Source organism: Motacilla alba, chromosome Z (genome assembly GCF_015832195.1).
Source record: "Motacilla alba alba isolate MOTALB_02 chromosome Z, Motacilla_alba_V1.0_pri, whole genome shotgun sequence".
Classification (NCBI taxonomy): domain Eukaryota; kingdom Metazoa; phylum Chordata; class Aves; order Passeriformes; family Motacillidae; genus Motacilla; species Motacilla alba.
In genome coordinates, this window is record NC_052046.1 from 67909708 (window position 1) to 67931886 (window position 22179).

General features: G+C 39.0%; 1 protein-coding gene across 3 annotated transcripts in view; it reads right to left on the reverse strand.

The window, feature by feature from the left end:
* EPB41L4A (erythrocyte membrane protein band 4.1 like 4A) overlaps positions 1 to 22179 on the reverse strand; it is a 117734-nt gene that overhangs the window by 51510 nt on the left and 44045 nt on the right. For all 3 annotated transcript variants that reach the window (XM_038123345.1, XM_038123343.1, XM_038123344.1), the window contains 6 exons: positions 19474 to 19578; positions 12748 to 12799; positions 12178 to 12256; positions 8480 to 8577; positions 5865 to 5985; positions 1658 to 1745 (listed from right to left, as the gene is read on the reverse strand). In XM_038123345.1, the coding sequence (XP_037979273.1) occupies positions 1658 to 1745; positions 5865 to 5985; positions 8480 to 8577; positions 12178 to 12256; positions 12748 to 12799; positions 19474 to 19578 (543 nt within the window). The remainder of the gene's footprint in view (positions 1 to 1657; positions 1746 to 5864; positions 5986 to 8479; positions 8578 to 12177; positions 12257 to 12747; positions 12800 to 19473; positions 19579 to 22179) is intronic.

The following is a 22179-nucleotide window of genomic DNA, read 5'->3' on the forward strand; positions in this document are numbered from 1 at the left end:
CAGTAGCAGCTGCTGCTGCCTCCAAGTGTAGTAGCTCCTTTGGGAGAGTCAAGCTTCTTTTTTGTTGTCCAGAAAGAGCAGTGGTATGCAGGGATTAGCCACATGCATCAACTCCTCGGAAGGAAACCATTTCTGAAGTCAGGATACAAATCTCGAACTGGACTGGGAGAGAACAGGGTGAAAGCCCTGCTGCTGAGGGGCGGAAGGTCCCCACCTCCCCAGTTTACAGTCAATAACCAAAACCAGAAGCAGCTTACAGCTGAAAGAGTGCAAACCCTACTATATGAGGTTAAAAGAAAGTTGGAAAAGCTCATTCACCTGCCTACTTGGGGCAATGAGGAAGAGCCCTGCAAGTCTAAATCAGCAGAGCATCAGCAGCAGAATTATCAACTGTGAGAGGCACTGACTTGAGACACTGATTGTCCTGTGTGATTACAGGGCTGACAAAGGTCAAGCACACCTGGCAAGCTCTGCCTGTGCTCCTCAGTGAATTAACTGCTAAAGGCAACTTTACTTTTAATATGACCAAAGGAGGAAAATAACTGCATCTCGTCATGTGTGCAGCTTCAGTCTCAAACGAGGGCTCCTGCTGCTGATGTAATTTAAGTAGGAACAATGATGTTTACAGGTTACCCAGACAGGGATTTCATTGCACAACAAAGGCAAGTTATGAGGCAAAAAAAATTCCAGCTGTACTAAGTTAACACGATTTTGTTGGATCATGTTGGATCTTGTTCCATTAACTCCCCATTTTTTCATTGGTGGGAGGGGAACAAAGCCTGGGATATGAATATAATTAAGCCATAGGGTGCAATAAAAGGTACTTTATATTGCAGGCTACACATTTTTCAGAGGAAATACATATTTAATCTTCAGGTAGTATGTTGATTTCTTTATTTTCTTTCAAGTAATTTTACAAAGTACTGACATCTAACTCAGTGAACTATATATACTACAACTCCCCATTTGAACTCTTGATTTTCTTTTATTCAAAAAAAATGCCTGCCACAAGCAGAATAATTCAAACAAGACAGAATGATGTTTCCACCAGGAGCACATAGCCTCCAGGTGATGACTTGGATCCAATCCCAGCATACATGCTGACAGAAAAAAGAAATGGAGGCGTTTTCTGAGGCAATACAGACAACTTGCAATGCTGCATGATACAACACAGGAAAAAATGGAAACATACTCTGGATCTTTAGCAAAACCTTGATAACAAATATTTTAAAAAGCCAGACATGCTACTGCTACTCCACCCTAATTTTTGCAATAGTATTGCAAAGGTTTCAGGACACACTTGCTTTTATTTAAACTAAAATAATATGTAAATTCTTCTGTCAAAGACAAAGGTGATAGCCCTCACTCATGTCTCCTGACACTTGCACGAATTACTTCTTTTCTATCTGAATTGTTTTTATCCAGGTTATAACTGATTGGTTTTTATAGGCATAACACAATCACAGCATTTGATCTGAAAATCATTAGGCTTTTGTATATAAGAATAACTGAATCCTCTCTGTCTGTAAATATGTGTTTCTTTGCACTTCTTGAGCTTCTTGAGTAGTGTTCCCTTTTCAGTTATCCTGTGACAACAAAACTATCTAAGTACTGTTTCACACACTAGTGCAGTAATTATATTTCAGTTAATACTTACATAAACAGGATGGAGATCCACTCCATACATTTCCAGAGATTTGGCCACACCTAAGTAGTTCACTTCTGCCTCAGCAGGAACTTGACCCCTGTAAACATAATTATTTTTAAGAATCTTATAATTCCAATCAACATATCAAAATAGATCGTATTAATAAATATAGTTTTCTGGATGCATATGCAGCCCTTCTTACCAGTTTTTTAGACTGTCATGGTCTTTTTAAGTCTGAACTTCTTATTCCAGGTAAGACTAGATCTCTAGTGGTCTCCTAACACAGACATATATGCTATCATATATATAATGTTTGCCTAATGCAGTTTCTTTTGCCTTTTTACTGCTGTCACAAACACACTTCACCCATTTCATTTTCAGGCTTCAATACGCAAAATAACTTTTTTCCCCCCAATAATTACATTATTATTAATAATGCAGGAATAGAATGAATGACTGGGGTACTATTTCCCGATAGAAGTGTTGAAGCTACTGAAAGCAAGGTTCATAACTTCAGAGAAATTATTACATTCTCCATAAAATCTGGCCTACAGTAAGTCACAACAGCTGGCAGCACCCAGGTCTGCTATGCTGAAAACAAGATTTGGAGTCTGTCTCATGAGATTAGCCATTTCAAAGATCCTGCCTGCCTTCCCCACTACAGACATCAATCCATCAGTTAAAAAGTACCACTGGCAGGAAACAACTGGGAAGACTGGTCAGGGAGAAATCCCGGCTAGTAGGAACACATTTGACATTACTGAAAATTTACTTATTTTCAAAAAGAACAAAACAACTAAATAAATTCAAAGCCTTATCCTCAGAATTTAATTTGCTCTTCACTTAATATTAGTCACTGATACAAGAACAAGATTTTCTTTTGTAAGCCTGAAATAGCTGAAGTCATGTTTTCATTTTCATTTCTTTTTAATAGTTATCTGAAAGCAACTGGACTGTTATTGGGAAAGTACAGCACATCTTGTAAAAATATCAGCTAAAAAAAATGCGTATCCTGCTTCATCCTGTTGGTTTTCTTGGGGAAATACTTCACTGGATATGCTACCTTTTAAATTCAAGGTGTGAAGTATAACATTCTACATTCAACATTTTGACCAAATATCTAGAAAAGTCCTACAATAGGCACATTCCTGCTTCTTGTGTCACCATTCTCTCTAGCCTACAAGCTACCATCCAGGTTTTCCCAACTTTGTGTTATGGCTGACAAAGAAAAAAGGACTTCCAAGGTCAAAGAAATGAAGCAGCAGTGGTAGCATTAATGCAATAGATATTTAAAGGTATTCATAGGCATTTAAAATGACTTCTTTGTATCTGGCAGATGGACTGTTTCAACTCATCTTATCCATGCAGCAGCACTGCCACTTTTCCAGGTGCTCTTCTCTCCAGGGACTCCTGGAAAAGCAGCAGACCTGAAACTTGTAAGAGAAATCCCTTTCTACAAATCCCAGTAGATGTGTCATTCATTATCTGTATTCAGAACACGCAGAACATGTGACATTACTGATGTGCTGAATGTCCAATCTGTCACACCTTTTATACACTTTTGCTGTAAAAATTTACTCTGCAGCTTGATTTTTAAATTTAAAGTCTTGCAACTATATCTCAAAAATGTAAGCAAAATGTTCACAGGGGCTGTATTGTCTCAATGAGTTTGCAAGCAGGATAAATACCAGTCCTGAGCAAAATGGATTATCCCATTACTGAATTAGTGTTAGAATACAATACCAATTTAAACCCTGCTGTTAGTCTTTCCTTACTGACCAGGCTAAGAAAAACGCTGATGCACTTATTCCTCTATTCTCACTTGTCTCTGAAAGGACCAAAAACCTCAAATGTCAAATAAATTGTTTGAGTGTGTTTTTATAAATACTTTCAGAGTAATACATCATGTTTTAGAAACTGAATTTGCAAAAATATTGAAGGAAGCAAAGTTGTGAGCCGGAGCTTCTGAAGGAAGCAGATGGAAGCCAGAGGTAGAAGTCCTCCCAAAAGCAGACTGAGAAGCCAGAACATGAAGGGATAAAGAACTGTCAGGGACTGAAAGAACTCCCATTAGTATAAAGAGTGTTTCATTTTTATCGTGTGTGAAAACACAAACTCTTCTCAGCATCACACATCCCAAAACTAAAGCAGTCTTTGCCAGTGGGAATGACAGAGTTAGCAAAGTGACAGCCATGCAGCTGACACACACACACACTCTTTTAGATGGACAAAGGACACCTGAGTGCAATTTGAGGTCCTAAGCAACACTGAAAGCTGCTTTTAAAGCTTAATATCAGGGGCATTTTTGCTTTGCTTGTGCCCCACTGGCAGCATGAAGTGTTGATTCAAAACACAGCAGTAGCTGACTTGCCAAGCACCAGTCAGTGACAGATCTCCCACAGTCTGAAATGGGCACTGTCAACAGCACAACACTGGCTCTCCTGTCTGCACTGAGGCATTCCGTCCTCACCAAGTGTTTCCCCCCTCACAAGTGAGCGCCAAAATCACTGCTTGATCCTCCAGACATGCCTGACAACATCAGGTCACCTCACACTGCTCTCTGACCTTGGTTCTGTCAGGTTGGCTTATAGATGGGACTACAATCACAGTGGGCAGGCTGCAGAGTCAGAAACCCCCTCCACTTTCTTCCTTCACCTTCCTTGCTTTAGAAATTTTCTCAGAAAACTGCATCCTTACTGAATCTCCAAATAGCTATTGTGTTGCGCAAAAAAACCCAAAAAACGGAGAGGACACATGCAACCAAAACCAGTTTTTCTTGACATAACCAGGAGAAGGAAGGTATATGTAGTGCCACAGCTGTTTCGAAAAACAAACAAACAAAAAAAACCCAACAAAACAAAACAAACAAAAAAACAACTAAACAAACACAAAAAGCCCCCGTGTTTCCATGCTGGGATCCAGAAAGAATAAAACAGTTCTTCAAAACCATATCCCAAACCTGTCCTTAAAATGTCTCAGGTCAATGAGACAATTTGGGATGCCCTCACCCATTATAGCTTCACACTTCTTAGCTGAAGAGACTGTGGTCACCTGTGCAGAAGTCAAAGCTGGCAGTGCTGATGATAACAGTTGGGCTAAAGTAGCAATGAGTACACCCTTAGCTTTTCTGTCTGTTCTGATGCTGCTAAATCCCTGACACCCAACTGCAGACAAACAGCAGAACAGTACCAGGGCTCCAGATCAGTTAGTGTTTGACAGTGATCACTTCCCTTGACAACCACCGGCTTCTGAATCTAATGACTACAGAAATTTGAGAAAGAGAAATGAAGGCTGTTTAGTTCACAGCAACTCATCTCAAGTCTTATTTCTCACAAACCATTTCTGTGATGTTGAACCAAACTAATGAGCTGTGACTCAGTTTCCTCTCTCTGGAATGGAAAAAAACAATACTTTTTTACTTTATAGAAATATATGTAATAAGTTCTCTGAAAAGTATCAATTAGTATAAGGCTGTCATGCAACCACATAAAAATAATTAGTAACAACAAACTCTCTTCCCTGGAAGAGAAAGCTCAGGTCAACGTGGCAAATGGCACAGACTCCAATTACTGGAAAACTTTTCAGAGAACAGCTGTGACCCTGAGTTAATACCTATTCTCATTAAACAAGACACATGTAACATTAGCACACAATGCTACGGCAAAAATTACCTAACCTTTATCCAGACTGTGGCTTCATTATAGGAAAAGAATCAAGAAATTTAGATCTACTAAATGGGTAACTGATTCTCTTCTCATTACGTTGACAAAGGCTATGATAAGCACCCTCATTAAAGGGTTCTTACTGCTCTCATCTTCATAAATGGTTATATCACAATTGCACCTAACTTGGATTCGTTAGAACAAGCTTCCTTACACTTACCAGGAACATGAACTTGGAGGTAAGTGAGTAAATGTTTATTTTGGCTCTACATGTGAATTTCTGGCATATGTTTTATTAAAACCACTGGCTCTGAAACACCCATACCTAGGTCTGACACACCTCACACTTCCATCTATTGTCCCACTCACTTCCTAAAAGAACAGCTTCAATATGTAAAATCTTTTCTGCTTCTGAGAGGTGTAACTGGATTCCCTGTGTCCTTTCCTCAAGTCTAGAAACCTCCACTTTGCCCCACAGGCTGTTCCTCCCCACCTGCCTAGCATCTCTGAGTCTGGTATTACCTGCCAAGTTCCCAACAGAACAGAATTCTTACATCAGAGTCTTGTGTATCCGCTCTATGGCATCCTCCAGCTCTTCCTTCTGATCAGGAACAAAGCGGTACTCGGAGACATAACCTGCCGTGTGCTTGTACGGGTCATAGTCCCCCAGCTCAGCTACAGAACACAAGGAGAAAACAAAGGTCACCTGTGCTTCTTCTCAACCAAAAAATGTGTTATATAAACCACCTACTGGTGCCCAGCTAACCCTCCCCAGCTGACAGCAAATTTAATCGGCAGTCAGATAAGAAAAAAAGGAATGAGGCAAGAGAATACAGAACTATTCACATCAGCACACACGAAAGCAAGAAAATATTGTCTTCACACATTTAAAACATATATAGAAGGTTAGAGCTAGAAAGAGCTAGAAGCCTTGACAGGAAACCTACTGCTTCTACAGGCCAGGCAAAATTTTAACCAAGCCAGTAAAGTTTGAATTCAATGACACTGATTATTTGGCAACATATGCAAAACAAGTGTAGAAGAAAAGTCTAGTTTTGTAATCTATGCTCTCATGATATACTGCAGTATTACTGGCAGGAAAGTTCCATATTATTGCTGAGACTTAAACATAAACTGCGAATACAAATGGAGGTAAACATTCTATGAGTCCTAGAGGGAAGACCTTCTAATGGTGTTTCTTGTGAAGAATCACAAGCTTTCCTTTTTCAATAAAATATCAGTGTATTTCCTGGATATCAAATTCACTTTTAAAATAAAAACAGCTTTCAAAAGACTTTAATAAAAAAAAAAAAGAACATGATGAATAGCCAATGTAATTTTGTTTGACACAACCCTGAATTTGTACACATTAGTCATGTCTGTGCATATGTTGCAACATAATTATAAAACAAATATCATCTTGGCCAGAACTCACATCTACTGATCTTAACTATAATTGCATCTGATAAACCCTGCAAAAGTTAGTATTTCAATTTTTTATAACCCTGGGTAACATCTGTACACTGGGTTTCTCTGAGAAAGATTTCACAGGTGCTTTCTGTCCACTGAGCTAAAACATAGCCAAAAGGAGGCTTCAGGAGCCAAGAATGAAAAGACTCATCTAACTACTGATGTTTCTTTCCTAAATGTTGAAATGAGATTGCTAGAAAAAGATGGTGAGCTGCTCAGTAGGGATGTTGAGAAGTCTCACTGGAAAACCTTCACTAAAATTATGTGTTCAGTGTCTGAGACAGACATTTCTCAGGTGTCTTTATGTATTTGGAACAACTGCAAGCCCTAAATACAAGGATAAAGTTTTTTATAGAGCCTGTGAGAATGTTTACCTCCTAGTGCCTGGACTGACTTGTAACCTTGGCCATGACTTGTAACCTTGGCCATGCTTTAACTCTTCTCTCTCCCATAAACCTTCTCATTGTTTTCCAACAAAATATTTGAGATTAGAATTACAGGAACAGGACACTAAACCAAAACAACAGCTCTCACCACCTTACAAAATAACTGAAGGGCATTAATTTACTCCTATTTAACTCATTTCACATAATAAAATGAAGATGCTACCATCATTGCATATCTTCCTGCTTCACACTTGAAGACACACTTTTCAGAGAAGGTGTGTCTGCCAGTAAAGTGAAATGTGCATTGCAAACAATTTTTCAGAGGGTGACATGTCATAATTCTTAGATGGCAAAATAAAGTAAAAATAATGGTACACAAATAAAATACTGCCTGAAATTTTAGCTTTTCAGATACACATATAATTCATCATGAAATCCTGTATTAGGTCCATTCCCATTTCATACACAAGTTATTCTGCCACGTCATTCTAAAATGGATATAAAAGGACGACTATTTTTTATGTTATATTATGTTATATTAAGTGTTGTTGAGTCACACTTGTAACACCAATAGTACAAATAATCTTTCATTGATACATATCACTTTAGACAAATCTAATTTTAACACAGAAGAAATTACAGACAGAAGTCCCAGTATGGCACTTCACACAATTTCTGGTTGCAATTCTGTTTGAATATAGATCTTGAGCTGTAATGGAAAAAGAATAACACCTCTAGACAGGCAGTTCCTTTCCAATTGATTGCTAGTTCTATTAAGCATGCAGCACATAACATCCACTCCAGAAAAGATCTCTACTGATGGATGAATGTAGATAAATACTAAATAAAATGAAAACTCTTCACTTCAGGTCAAATCATATCCTCTCGTTAAGTAAACTGCATTCATATTGATAATGCAATTTTTGAGATAATACTTTATTTCCCAGATTTGAGGCTGCCAATAGCCTTTGAAATCTGTAAGACTCCTGATGAAGGTTTTGTCATACTCTACATGTAATCCGAAGTCATAAAGCCTTGAGTACTTGATAAAATATCCCCCAGCAAAACAAATAATGTTTAGCAGAGTCTTCAGACTGATTTTAAAGTTTCTTCTTTACACTAACTGCCATATTGCTCCTGCATTATCTATCCAGAATGGTCATTTACTTACAGCTCTTGAAGTGAAATCAGTCACACTACTTCTGTTTGGAAGCAAATGCATAAAGTGTTAATGCTGTCTTCAGTCATCACTTAAAATTGATCGCAATGCAGGATTGAAAGAAATAAGCTCTCAGAGGGCCAGGAGAACTTACACTGAATTATGTATGCTCCCAGCTGTGCTGCAGTGTTGATTGGACAAGGCAAACGGCCCTGTAGAACATCTTGCTTTACCTGCAAGAAAAACTGATACCTAAAACACGGAGATAAAACAAAGTTGTTATTTTAAATCCAATTAATATTTCACAATTATCCCTTTAACTGTGCACATACCATGTACCATAACTATATGACAGTAAATGCTTGTATTCACCTCTAAATGACTTCCCCTATTGATCCTGAAGTAACAACTAATATTCATCCAGTGGAACTACCGAGGAAAGGGAGCACTCCCTATTTTCCAATCTGCTTAGATTGTGCAGATACAATTACTTATCTTGCTAAAATATCATCTCCCTCTTTTGATTTCCACTGAGAAGTCAGGAAGTAGGGAAGAGGGATAGGAATCAAAAAATTGAACAAGAAACCTATCAAAGGGCAAAAGTTTAACCTCATCACAGGATCAGTGTAAAGGATGACTGGGTATTGGATGCTGGCTTACTCAAATATTTCCTCTCCACATACCAGAGTATTGACTACAATGCAGCAGGGAAGTTTGATGGAACCCTTAAAAAAATGGATGTGTGTGCCATCAGCAACTAACTGAATCTGTCATAGCACAGGGTACTCTCCTGCTTGGAATAGTGATAACAGGGGTGAAAATGTAATTTTCAAAGTCATAACCTGCTTCTACACTTGATAAAGTTGAGACCACTTAGAATATGCCCAAAACAGATGGAAGAGACAAGATAACAAGCCATTATATAAAGGATCTGCAGTTTTGCAACTTTCCATAATAATTTTTACGAAATCTTTTAAATGCTATCTGGATTTTGTCTGGTTTTATTACAACAGATTTATGCAGTGTTTCACATCACATTAAGTTAATATCTTGCACTGATTTCCTACAAAATGTAAAAATACAATGAAGGTAATTTTTACAGGAAAAAAAATAGAGTCTTCCATACAAGCACATAGCTTTTCCATTATTCACTAGTTCAATTTTATCTACATAGAGCCATTCAGCTACCCTGCAAATAATTTATTCTGTGTTAGTACAAGTAACTTATGAAAGCACCTCGGAATGCTCTGTAAGTTCAAAGTGCACCTACACTGATTTCAGAGAAGTTTACAAAGTGCAGGTTACATGATAGCTGACTCAGAAAACTTAAGGTCCACCCAAATTTTTTAGACCTTATCAGATGAGCCTCTGAATAAAGATACCCATGACTTTCTGATTAATGATTTCCCCCAGAGTTTGTGCTGTGACAGATGTTATGGTAGGAATGTCCATCCTCTAAAAAATGGTTAATGTTCTCTACTTTAGAGGAATGGCATTAGCATAGGAATTTCCTGGGAATGTCTCTGGGCAACACAAAGCACAGACACTCAGTGTTTCCTCACTCTAAGCAACACCTCAGTCTTGCTTCTAGTTTATGCTTGCAATCCTACCTAGACAAATCTTCCCTGTATGAATTATGATAATGACCAAGATGATTTTACATCCTTGTGGAGTACACAACCTCATCTTTCTGACATGAAATGCATTTCTGTTGCACACCCATACTTTTGTTAGCATTTCTCCACCTCTATAAAGCAGAGCTTGGAAGGAGAGGACGCTAGAAATATATTATCTTTGCAGCAGGTACCAATATTTCTGTAGTCTCAAAATAAAATAGCATAGGAACCCTCAAAATACACCTGCATCCTGCACTGTTAATTGCTTAAGTGACTTCTGTAAGGTGAACAATCTCAATTCCCACTGAAGCCACTGAGCTCCTTGCCTTTTGTCCATACCTATAGTTAAAGCAGTCTCACCTTGTGTGCCTATGTTTGTCATGCATATATTAGAGTGCCAAATTGCAAGTTTTCTCTAGCAAACATATCCAGCAAACACCGCAGTGTTAGCTTTTGCCGATAAGCCAGGCAGATTCTGCTGTAAAGCAATTACAAATTTGACAGGCTTTCATTATTTGCACAGAGTAATCACGTAATGGCACAGATCATCAGAATCTAATAACAACAGAGTTAGCTCTCATGTCCATTAAAGTAATAAATACATGCTCCAAAGAAACACATAGATTAGCACAAAGCAGTTAACACATCACTGGAATAATACAGTTAGGCAGAACATTATTATTACAAAGGAAAAGAGGGTCTTTAATGCCTCCTAAGAAGAATGACCTTTAAGAGTTCCTTCCAACCCAAATTATTCTAAGGAGATGGTGGTGGTGGTGGTATTATTATTATTATTATTATTATTATTAATTATTTATTGCTACCGTTATTTTCCTGAACAAAAAAAAAATCCTTCCTTCCAAGATTTAAGAGCCTGTGGGAGTAAGTGCTCACAGATGTTGAAGGCAGTTGGCTATTCAATGTGTTTCATGGAAGTTTATCACTTTCTAGGCTGGCCTTCTGTACCACCTAAGGTGCCAGTTCTGCATGACCAAACACTGTCAAGTCATGACCAGAGGCTTCCTAATGACACTGAAACCCCTCTTGACTGGATTTGAACACTTATCAGCAGTGTAGATCACTGGCTGGCCTTATCACAAGGCAAAGGAAGAACCTGTGAAAATTTAGCCCCCTGGCTCCACCCTGCCTCCTGGGAGGCAATCACAACAGGTCCTGTGGCCAAAGTTCCCTTTCCCAGGGACATCTGTCTTTCCCTATGAGAAGGATTTAAAGCTGTTCTGGGAAAGTACAAGAAAATGGCACCAAATTTCCATAGTCCAGGGGCATCCCATTGCTGCCAGCTTATGTTCTTTTACTTGCCAAGTCACAGCATTTTTTACCAGGCCAGCCTGGGTCTTGTTACATTGGAGACTTCCATTTCTGTTGTGCCAGTTGGAAACAAAAGAATTTTCTCACTCTGGAGTAAGAAAAATATTCTGCCTGTGCTGCAACCTTTGATTTAGGAAAATTAAAAACCTTGCATGCATTCTAATGAATCCTCATGTGCCACATTCTTAGGACATCAAAAGAAGTATTTTGGCATTTGTTAATGCAAGCCAGCACACTAATTTTGTCTGCCTACCAACCCAAATTGTCAAGTTTTCTTTTGAACTTAAAGTTAATTGTCCAAGACATTTAATAAATAAAACAGACAGATCACCCCAAAACTGTAAGAGAGTTGAGATAACCATGTGTGTGTGTCTGTGTGCAAGCATGTGCATGTGTTACAGTGTGCATCCTCATACTTTGCAGAGGACAAGCTTAGGTAAAAGAATCAGAGGCACGCAACTCTTCAATTTCCTTCACATATTTTTAGTAAGTTGAAAAGAAATCCCCTTGAAAAACAGTTCTGGAATTTAGGCTATGGCCAATAAAGAAGAAAATTCCCTGTATTTATATCTGATATCCAAGTAAACTCGAAACTTGGTTATAGCATAGTATAAATGCTGAAAATATTGGGGGGGGAGGGGGGGGGGAACCTCTCGAAAACGCACATCAAGGCCCTTTGATTTTTGATGCGCCAGAGAACACCTTTTCTTCTTGGGCTTCCTAACAGTCATCTCTATCAACCACTGTGAAGTTAATCACAATTTCCTTTCTACATGCCAGTGTTCAAGCAAAAACATTCAGATGTTCAAGAAAAAAAAAAACCCAGGCACACCACAACAATATGCACCTGGTTGAAATGTATTGCTAGCCTGAGATCAACAAACTATACTTTTATTAAATACTGTACCTTGTTATTTCTTCCTTAAGTTTACATGGATCTTCTGCATAAAATTTAATGCCAAAATACAGAGTGTATGGTGGTCCAGCTGAGGAAAAAAAATTTGGTGTAAAATTCAGTTGTCATTAATCGCTAATTGGTATTAATTGTTACTAGTTGACTACAAAACAGCTACTGAGAAGCCTATCTTAACATTTTATGAAACTTGAAATTTTCAGAAAAAATATTACATTTACACAGCAAATGGTTTTGGTAGGCTAAGCATTATTAGAAAATATTTATTAGAAAATTAGCATTATAAGAAAGAGGTATCACAGCCACTATAAATTTATACAAATTAGGAATAACACCACTTATTAGCCTAAAACAAAATTTAAGCACACAGCAGTCTTTGGACAATAATGACACTGTTAAATGATACCATGTACAATCCACATATGAGATTTTGATACAGCAAAGAACTGCAATAACAAACTTGTTAAGAACTATAAATCTGTTGTGACTAGAATATTGTGCCAACTGTGTAGATGGAACATTGTTACTTCATCTTTGTCCTTTAAGTTCAAATGAAATACATACTGTTTATCAATTCTTTATGTTCAGCGAGGGTCTTCGCAGGATCCAGCCAGTACTGTGAGAAAGATAATTATGGAAATTAGTTACTTAACTTTGAAAAATTAACACAGAAAAATTGGTTAGTCATGTCACTTAACCTTTTCTTCTCCTTCCCCCATACTGAGCTTACAGGAGGAACTGCACTCTCATCCCTGGAAGAGAGAGTGCTGCTGCTTGTGCTAGTAAAAATAAATATCAGCTGGCATGAGAAAATATGGTTCTTTGTAAGTGCCACAGGTCTTGAGATCAGCACAGGTGAGATTAAGCGCTTCAGTATGGTAGAGATGAGACAGGAATCTCATCTGCCTTTTCATTTCTCTGGTGAGTACTTGGCTCTGTGGCCATGGCACAAACCCATGCTTAAAATCACTGTGCAGCTGTTTATTATTTCAAGGCTGCCAAAATTTTCCTGAAGAATGCAAGAGGTAGGGGGAGGAGCAGGAGATTTCTAACATTTTATTTGTAAGCCAAAGTTGAATGGAATTTCATGGATAACGCAAAGGCATTTTTCAAGCCAAAGTCAGACAGTAAAGATGAGAATGTTTAGAGATCCAAGAATCCCAACACCAGGGCCCTGCAAGCATACCTAAGCACACCTACAAAGTAATGTATGTTAGATAGTTGTTAAATGCTTGTACAGATGGATAAACAGCGTCAGCTATAGTTACACCACCAAGCTGATAGGCCGAAGTGTCAAGAGAAATGGAACAAAAAAACTGTCTCATTAATCCAATGCACTTGCACAGCAGTTCCTGACAACAAACCCCGGAGTGGTGAATGCCAAGGCAGCTCCGACACGCTGCCTTTGCCCTTTTCATCTCCTGGCAGCCTCTGTGACACTCCCCAGTGCTCTCCCACCTGTGTCCCCCTGCATGGGCTTGCACATAGCTCACCACTGCTGCAGAGAGCTGGAGGACCCAGCACCTCCTCACCCAGCTGCAAGGGATCAGTGCTGTGAATCTATAAGTATTTAACATTTACAGATGAAGTGTGAAAAAAACATAATAATTTTGTAATAGTCCCAACCAATGCAACTATCCAGTTACTAAAGGGACTAGTTTACTAATTGTTCTTTACAAATGCATATAGTATTGCTTTAATAATTTTTTATTTACTAAGACTGATTTAAAAAGTACAATGTTATTAAAGAAAATAACTCCTGATTAAATTTTAGATAGAAACTACATTTAAAAATAAAAAAAGATGTCTTAAAGTGCAGCATAAAGAATAAATGGTCTCTTTTGTCCTTTGTACTTTTACAAACCTGGCTCCCATACAAGCCAGGTATGTAAGCAGCATCCACCCAAACTCCATGCAGTACTTCATAATTAGCCCTTTTAAGTGCCTGCAAGAACTTTACCACAAATCTGGAATCTTAATTTTTTCTATCTGCATAGGGTTAAACTTGGGTCAAATTCCATGAACCTGCTTGAAACAAAATATTAACTAAGTAGAAATGTTTGCTGTAGTATTAATCAATGAAGTGTCTGGTGCAGAAAGATCTATCAACTTCAAACTAAATGCTGGACTGTCTTAATTAGATTCTCACAATCAAGGTGTTAGTTTTTGATTACATTTGCAACAGGAAGAAACACAATTTTGGAGAGAAAATGTGTCATTTTTCAATTATAATCTGAAATTTTCAAGTCTTCCCACAGCCTAAGACAACACTAAGAATTGGAATTGCTGTATCAGATTTTTCCTGCAAATGTTCAGTGCAAAGAACCTCAAACTGTTGAGTTCAGGATGCCCCTATTATATAAGAAATGTAAAAATTTTCAGGCAATTCTTGCATATAAATGTGTATTTAATGCTATCATCTTTGGTTTTAAAATCTGAAGTTACATAGATTATATTTATTATGACATCATCAGTGAACTGATCCTGCTGCACTCTAAAAGTTTATTCTTAACTACCTGTAACTCACCTGACCATCAGCTTTGTGTCTGTTGTTTTAATCCAATAATATTCTTCTAAAATTTCTTGCTTCTACTCAACATTATCAGTCTCCATTTTCCTTCCACTGGTTATGACATCTAATTTAACACACACAAACAATTCTCTTTCTTCCTAGATAATTTAGTATATTGCACTTGGGGATGAGTGTAAAAATCCATTAAAAAATTCCATTCAACAAAACACAAGCTCAGTACAATTTGACTTTTTCCTAAGATCTTTTATTAATTCATTAATTCCCTGTATTGCCATGGGTTACCTCCTACCTGCTGTGCTCTCAGGGTTGCATGCTCAAACAGAGCTTCCTCCTAGCAGGGGAGAAAAACACACTTACATTGCAGGGTGGGGCATGTGCAATATGAATGAATATCATGATTTGTCTTTCTGTATTTCTATTTCTCCTCTTAGAGCCCTAGCAGGCTACCAGTATGTGGTATATTCTGATTACAATAGCTCATATTAGCGCTATCAGGTCAAAAAATAAGAATATTTAGTATTCTAGATATTCTTATTGCTGTACTGGGTTTTTTGTACACAGCATGGTTCTTTTGGCATTTCACAAAAGGGAACACCTTTTGGCTTCAGGAGGACCCTTTCCCTCATTAAATTCTGCTCAGCTTTTCCTGACATATCATGTATTAATACTGCTATCTCGGCCTTTTGTGTACCTCAATAAAATGCTGGCCTCTTCCAGACCAGTAACTAGCTTGGCTATCCTACATACGCCTGCAAAGCCACAAAGGCACCCCCACAAAGGGACTGGGTGGAGAGCACCTGGGAGCTGCAGCACAGCAGGAAGCAGCAGTGAGAGTGGCCAGATAGCCCTCCCAGAGCCAGTTCACCCAGGCCCTGGAGAAGTACACTCTTGGGCCACTGTTTTCCCCAAATACTAAAGCAATGAGAGACTGTAGTGGGAAGGGTATGGCCAGCAAGTCAAGGGAGGTGATCCTGCTCCTCTCCTCAGCCCTAGTGAGGCACATCTGGAAAACTTTGTCCAGTTCTGGGCTCCCTAGTGCAAGAGAGACAATCAGCTAATGGACATGGTCCAGAGAAGAGTCAAAGAGATGGTGAGGGCTTTGGAGTATGCCTTTTATGAGGAGAGGTGGGATCTGGGCCTATTTAGTCTGGAGGAGAGACTTTACAATGGTGCAAAGTGACAGGATGAGGAGCAATGGCATAAACTAAAACACAGGAATTTCCACCTCAATACTAGGAAGAACTTCCTTCCATTGAGGGTGGCAGAGCATTGGAAGAGCTGCCCAAGGAGCACGTATAGTCTCCCCTTCTGGAGACATCCTAAAACCATCTGGGTGTGCTCCTGTGTCACCTGCTCCAGGTGACTCTTCTTTGTCAGGGGGTTGCACTGGGTGATCTCCAGAGGCCACTTCCAACCTAAAGATTCTGTGATTCTGGACAGAGTTTCCTAAGCCACCCTCAGCTTCTGCTACACATATTCCGGCAGTTGGGTTTCACCTAGAAATAGCAGATGGGGCACAAAGTCCTGGGAGATGAGGCAGAAGACACAAATGTCCTCTCCAGGAAGACCCAGCTGACTATCCACATTGAGAACCATGAGGACAGTATCTGGTGTCAACTCACACTAATTTGGGTGCCAGGACTCTCTGCAGTAATGCAAAATGCTCAGGTGAAGGTTAGATGATGAAGCACAGTTAGAGATTCTGTGGCACTCAAACAAAATTGGTCTTTCTTTTAAGGAATTAGCACCACAAAAAAGGTACTCAAATACCACATGAGAAGAAGCACTACGTAGTTTGTCAGCAGAGACACTATGAGATTAGGAAACACTACTGACGACACAGCATTGGCTGAACCCATCTGTTCACTGGGATGTAGTTTTATATCATGGAATTTTTAATTCATTATTAAATGCTGTATTTAAACTAATTATTAGAAGATACATTTTGTTGTTCCTTTGGAGACCTGTCTTGGTCAGAGCATTAAGTAGATACATGTAATGCTAGTCTGACATCAACTTTCAATCTTCCAGAGCTTGATTCTTCCGTTTGAATACTGTCCTTTTACTGTGGAGAGTTTGGGGAAACCTGGAATGTCAGTAAAGCAAAATTTGTGTAATATGACCAAATTACTACCCTAGAGACAGAGTCATCCAATTAATGCTTTACCCTACTGTTCATGCCCCTGCCAGTGCCACCCAGTTTTGTCAATCTGTTTGCTGCATCCAGCTGTTCTCATAGGCTAATTAGTTTGTTGGCTGTTCGGGAAGAGACCATTTTAATGCTACACATACATATACACTACGGAGCACAGTGAAACCTTGTTCACTCATTAAAGCCCTACCAGAAGCACTAAAATAATTATGATACCACCCACATAAGAGGTAGCTCACCAACACAGCACTTAAAAGACCACCTGGAAGTGCTGAGGCATGCAAGAGTAATGGGGAAAATAACCAAACAATCCCTTTCAAACCCTTAATAAGAAAAAATGTTTCTTTTGTGACTGATTTGCGTTCTTTAAAATACATTGTTTTGTCTATGCTGCTTTGTTCGTCATTCAGTTAAACCTACAGTGTCACAAAAAAAACAGACAGTACAAATAATAAAACTTTCCCCACAAGCAATGTATTAATAGGTAGCCCAACCCCCAAACACTTTTCTCCCTCTGAGACTAATTCAGGATCATGGTTTTAAAACTAATTAGCAAGGTAACCTTTTTCCTCTTCCCTTAGGAAATCTACGGTGGTCGATCCAAAAAAAATCCAGTCCAAAATGCAGATCTAGGCCTCTTGCCAGCCATTACTGAACTAATTCCCACAACAGCACAGAGTTTTAGCCACAGTCAGCATGCAACTAAATATATGTTTACAGCTAAAGCACAAGGTGTTGTTTGTTGTGTTAGAAGTTTCCATTATACTGCCCATTCTTAAGAGCTTACAAGAGTTCACTAAAAATAGCAAGCTAGCAGCATAAAACCACACATAAAACACATAAAACTACGCACAGTAGCACTGTTTGGCTCATTTATGAACTTTTCAGATGAAGGAGCATCAGCTTTTCGTTATCCTTACACAGACAAACACCACCAACAGGCCTTTTCACAATGTTACAGAACAGCCCAGGTGCAAAGGCAGCAGCACACACTTGGCAGTCCCTGTGGCAGCATCTCCATGGCTGGGCAGGAGCAGTCCATAGCCTTACACACAGCTGAGGTCCCATATCCACCTGACAAGGCCAGTGTTTGTGTAAGAGCAGGCGAATGACAGAAGTGGGATAAACACCTTCCTAATCCATGGGAAAATCAAGAATCACAGTGGCTTCCTGACATTGGGCTGGCCAGAGGATAAAGCCTAAAGCTAACATTAAATTTACACTACTGGAACACCACATGACAGAAAAAGCAGAACAAAAGGATGTGCCCTAAAACGTGCTTTTAAGTGTCCCTTTTATAATAGAGGAGCAATCCATTTTTATAGTAATATTTTTATATACACCACTAAATATAGCCTGTGTATGCTTCTGGAAATATTCCCAGGGACAGCCATTTCTATTTTATTTGCAACCACAGCTAAAAGGAAAACACTTCTGAGAGCAAAAAATACCTTCCTGCTCTTCATTCACACCTCAAATTCCTCAGGAAATCAAAACCACCATTTTAAACAGTCTACCTTCAATTCACAGCTGAATCTGGCTTTCATCTTCATGGAATAAAATTATTAGAAGCCTATCAAGGAACTGAATTCATACACTTCTAGACTATGGCACAAAAGTTAAAACACAGGGAGTAAGGCAGTCTGTAGCTCTCAGCAGCAATCGGTAATCTGCTTAATACTGTTCTAAATTCAGTCTTTACATTATCAACTTCTGGTTAACAGAAGAAATGGGCAAATATTTAGCCAATTCAGTAAGTCAATACTATATATAGATGAAACAGAGGCTTGTGCAGTGCATCACAAAACACTGGCTTCAAAACTTAATTTAACCATAGGCCAGGCACTATTCCCTTCATAATTTTAAGGTAGTATGAAGACCATCCTGTGAATACAGCACTGGTCCCTCTTGCTGAGCACCCCCTGCTCCTCACCTCTGCCTGCAGCAATCCTGCACAAGCCTTTGGTGGGGCAGACAGCACTGCTCCAAAACACTGCCTGCTTTGGCTGAAACATCTCAGCCTGGCCAAAAGATCTCCTCCTCTGTTTAGGATGGTAACGTCCCAGTGGAAAAAGCCTCAGATGTGGGGTGAGTCCCTGCCAAGGAGGCTCTAGAGAACATGGGCTCAGGGACACAGAGACGATTCAGGCAGAGTGAAAATGGCATTGCCCAACACACCCTGAAACAGGTGTTTGGCCAGTGTTGCAGCAAGTGAAGCAGGCTGTGATGCACTCAGAGACACTGCTTCCCAGGCACTGCAGGGCCAAGTGAGGCTCAGCAGCACAGAGCACCAGGCACTGGCTTCAGGGCACAGTGCTGAAGAGGAAAAAATATCAATCCTACATTCATATAATAATTTTTACTATTTGTACTTTCTTAATTTAGTTTTCAACAACATTTAGCATCTGATTCCATTCCTATCTAAGATGTTAATGGCTATTCCAAGACTTTATTGGAAATAAACAAAATAAATTATTACTGGAAGCCTGGGCCATGAAACAGTGACAGTTAGGGGAAGTATGACAATCTAATGCTTTACAGGCAAACAGTACAACAGGGTGAATTTTATACATGGCAAATCCAATCTGCTGTGTCTTTTACTCACTGTTTGATGACTTCGGTCACAGTAGCGCAGCCCAAAGTAATCTATTTCCACCAGGTTTAAGTGACGAAATACGTAGCCCAGGACAACCGACCCTTTCGTTGACTTCTGTGGGAAAGAATTTACAGAGCCTATTCACAAAGATGCTCTGCCTTTGTCAGCTATGTGCAGTGGCATTCATGCATTTAGTTAGCTTTGTCTAAAAAAAAAAAAAAACTGGGGCAGTTCCCAGTGCCTTTAACAAAAATTTCAGCAGTACAGATGAAAATATTTTGCATGTCTGAAAAATAATTCTGTAAAATACTATTAGGAAGCTGGCAAGGTAGTAGTTACACAATACCAAAAGAGAAACAAACAAACAAACAAAAACCCCACGGTTCTAGTGAACACAGCATTTTTCAAATCCCACTCACCCTTCCAGTACAGGCCCGTCACTCAAACTCTGACAATGGAAAACAGGAGGCAAAACTGCCCTTAAGACCTAAATTATACATAATTAACTTCTCTGTTACTAATCTTTGTGAAGAAGGTTAGTTTTATTTGTTTTCTTGTAAAATATTTTTGATAGCAGAAGGGAGAACAGTCCAACACCCTGAATTGAAATAATCCCACCGTTTCCTTGAATAGCACTTCATTAAGTGTCTACGACAGTATTTGCAAACAATGTTGGGGACAATATGCTCTATAAAAAGCTCACTTCCACCTGAATGCCTCATATTTGTTGGTTCGCCTGGCAGCCAACAACAAACAGATGAGGAAGATGGAGAATAATTACACAAAATGATCCCCTCTCAGAATCAATTAGAGCCTTTGATGATTATAGTCTTAAATTCCACAAGAAAACATGGACATAACTCATAATTAGGTTTTGCTTAGCTGTTTCATACTTTATAAACTACTAGACTGTAGTAAAATCACCACAGAGAAAAGAAACAGAAAGTGGAAGCTGTGAGATACTGTTTGTGCAATTTCACTTTCTAACCTATGAACAGATAATTTCAAAATTAAAATGGCAAATAATACTGATTTTAAAATTCTTTAATTTGTTCTGCTGGTGAAGTATCAATCACATCACAACAGTGAAGATCTGGTTTTTTTCAGCAGGTGCATTTGGTGAGGATTCATATCTAATCCCATGAGCAGGGACAATACAACAATTTCAGGTGGCCACTCATACACTCAGCAAGCCATGACAAGGTAAACATCTCTGGTAGGCTGGAAATAGCATATCCATGCCATTCACCAGATTTACTCTATATTTGCTTAAATTAGGAGATGTACTTGAAAGGTTCTCTTTGTCTGAATCCATCAGAATGGTTGTTTACATCAGGCAACTGCAATTACATTTTCCCTCAGCGTTTACAGTGAGCCTTAATGATCAGTCACAAAACAGAAGGCAATCTGGGGGGAAACATGATTAAGGCAAGCAGAAACTCACTACATCTCAATTTATCAAGTTGGATAAAGCAGAGCAATACAGTGATTTTATCATCAGTTTCATCAACAAGAAGCTGAAGTAAGTCAGGTTGTGAGAACAAGGCAAGACAAGCTGTAGAGTGATCATCAGGAGCACTGCAGAAAAAAGTTGAAACAAACCAAAACACACCTTAAAAATACTAAAAATCAGGTTTGATTACTATACAGTAGAGATTTAAGACTGAAGTGGTAATTGTCATTGCTCATTTTATTTTTAAATTAGTTGTCATTCAAAAGAAGCAGAGGAGATATCTCACTGAAAAGGACATTGTTATCTCATCATTCATGTATTGGACTTGATGATCCTGGTGAACCCCTTCCAGTTGGCATGTTCTATGATTTTGTGTCATATAAGGTAAATTACCTTCAGCATTGGTAACTATTTCCATCATCATTTAAACAGCACAGCAATGTCTTAGGAAGCTAGGACTGCACAGGCATCTTTAGAGAGTGACACAAGAAAAGCTCAAAATAAACAAGCAGCCCTGACCCCAAATGACCCATGCAGATAAATTATGGCAACACTTCCAGCTGGGCACTAAGCATTCAGAGAACATTTTAGACTAAAGGATCTCCAACAACAGCCACTCAGAGTCGATGGTTTTTGACACAGGTAGCTACACTGAGGTCAGTAAACCTTTGCAGAAGGTGTAAAAAGGGGTACCTGCACCATGGCTCACAGGGCACATCGAGTGGTGCCCATCCAAGCCTTGCTCAGCTTCTGTGACTGTGTGAAGATCAAATCTGTTTGCTTTCAATGAGCTTTCCACTCCTTGTCTGACCATTATTCACATTGTCATTTGGTTTTATTAACAGCACTGAGAAACAGTGATTAAGCCACCAAGATGAAGCTGTCAATTTCAATAATGTAAGTATTATTTTACTTACAATAACAGTACACAATCCTGGGAGTAATCAAAGAAGCTTAGTCTTACAGGAGTTCAACTTGCATGACTCTGCACCAGCTTAGAATGCAGCTACCCTTCTTGTCTGGAAGTCTTCTGCTTCATTCAGTTGAGGACTGCACAAGGAGTTTTTGGGACAGCTTTCCTTCTATGGAGCCTAAAGCTGGTGTGTTATCCCCAAGAAAGATGCATGTATCAGACCTGGTTTGGTTAAAATTAAAGCCTCATTTCTTTCCTTTCAGAGATAAAAGTCTTTTAAACTGCTTTTTACTTATACTGGTAGGCAGATAGAAAACATAAATGCCTGTTAATTTATTCTCTTTTGACA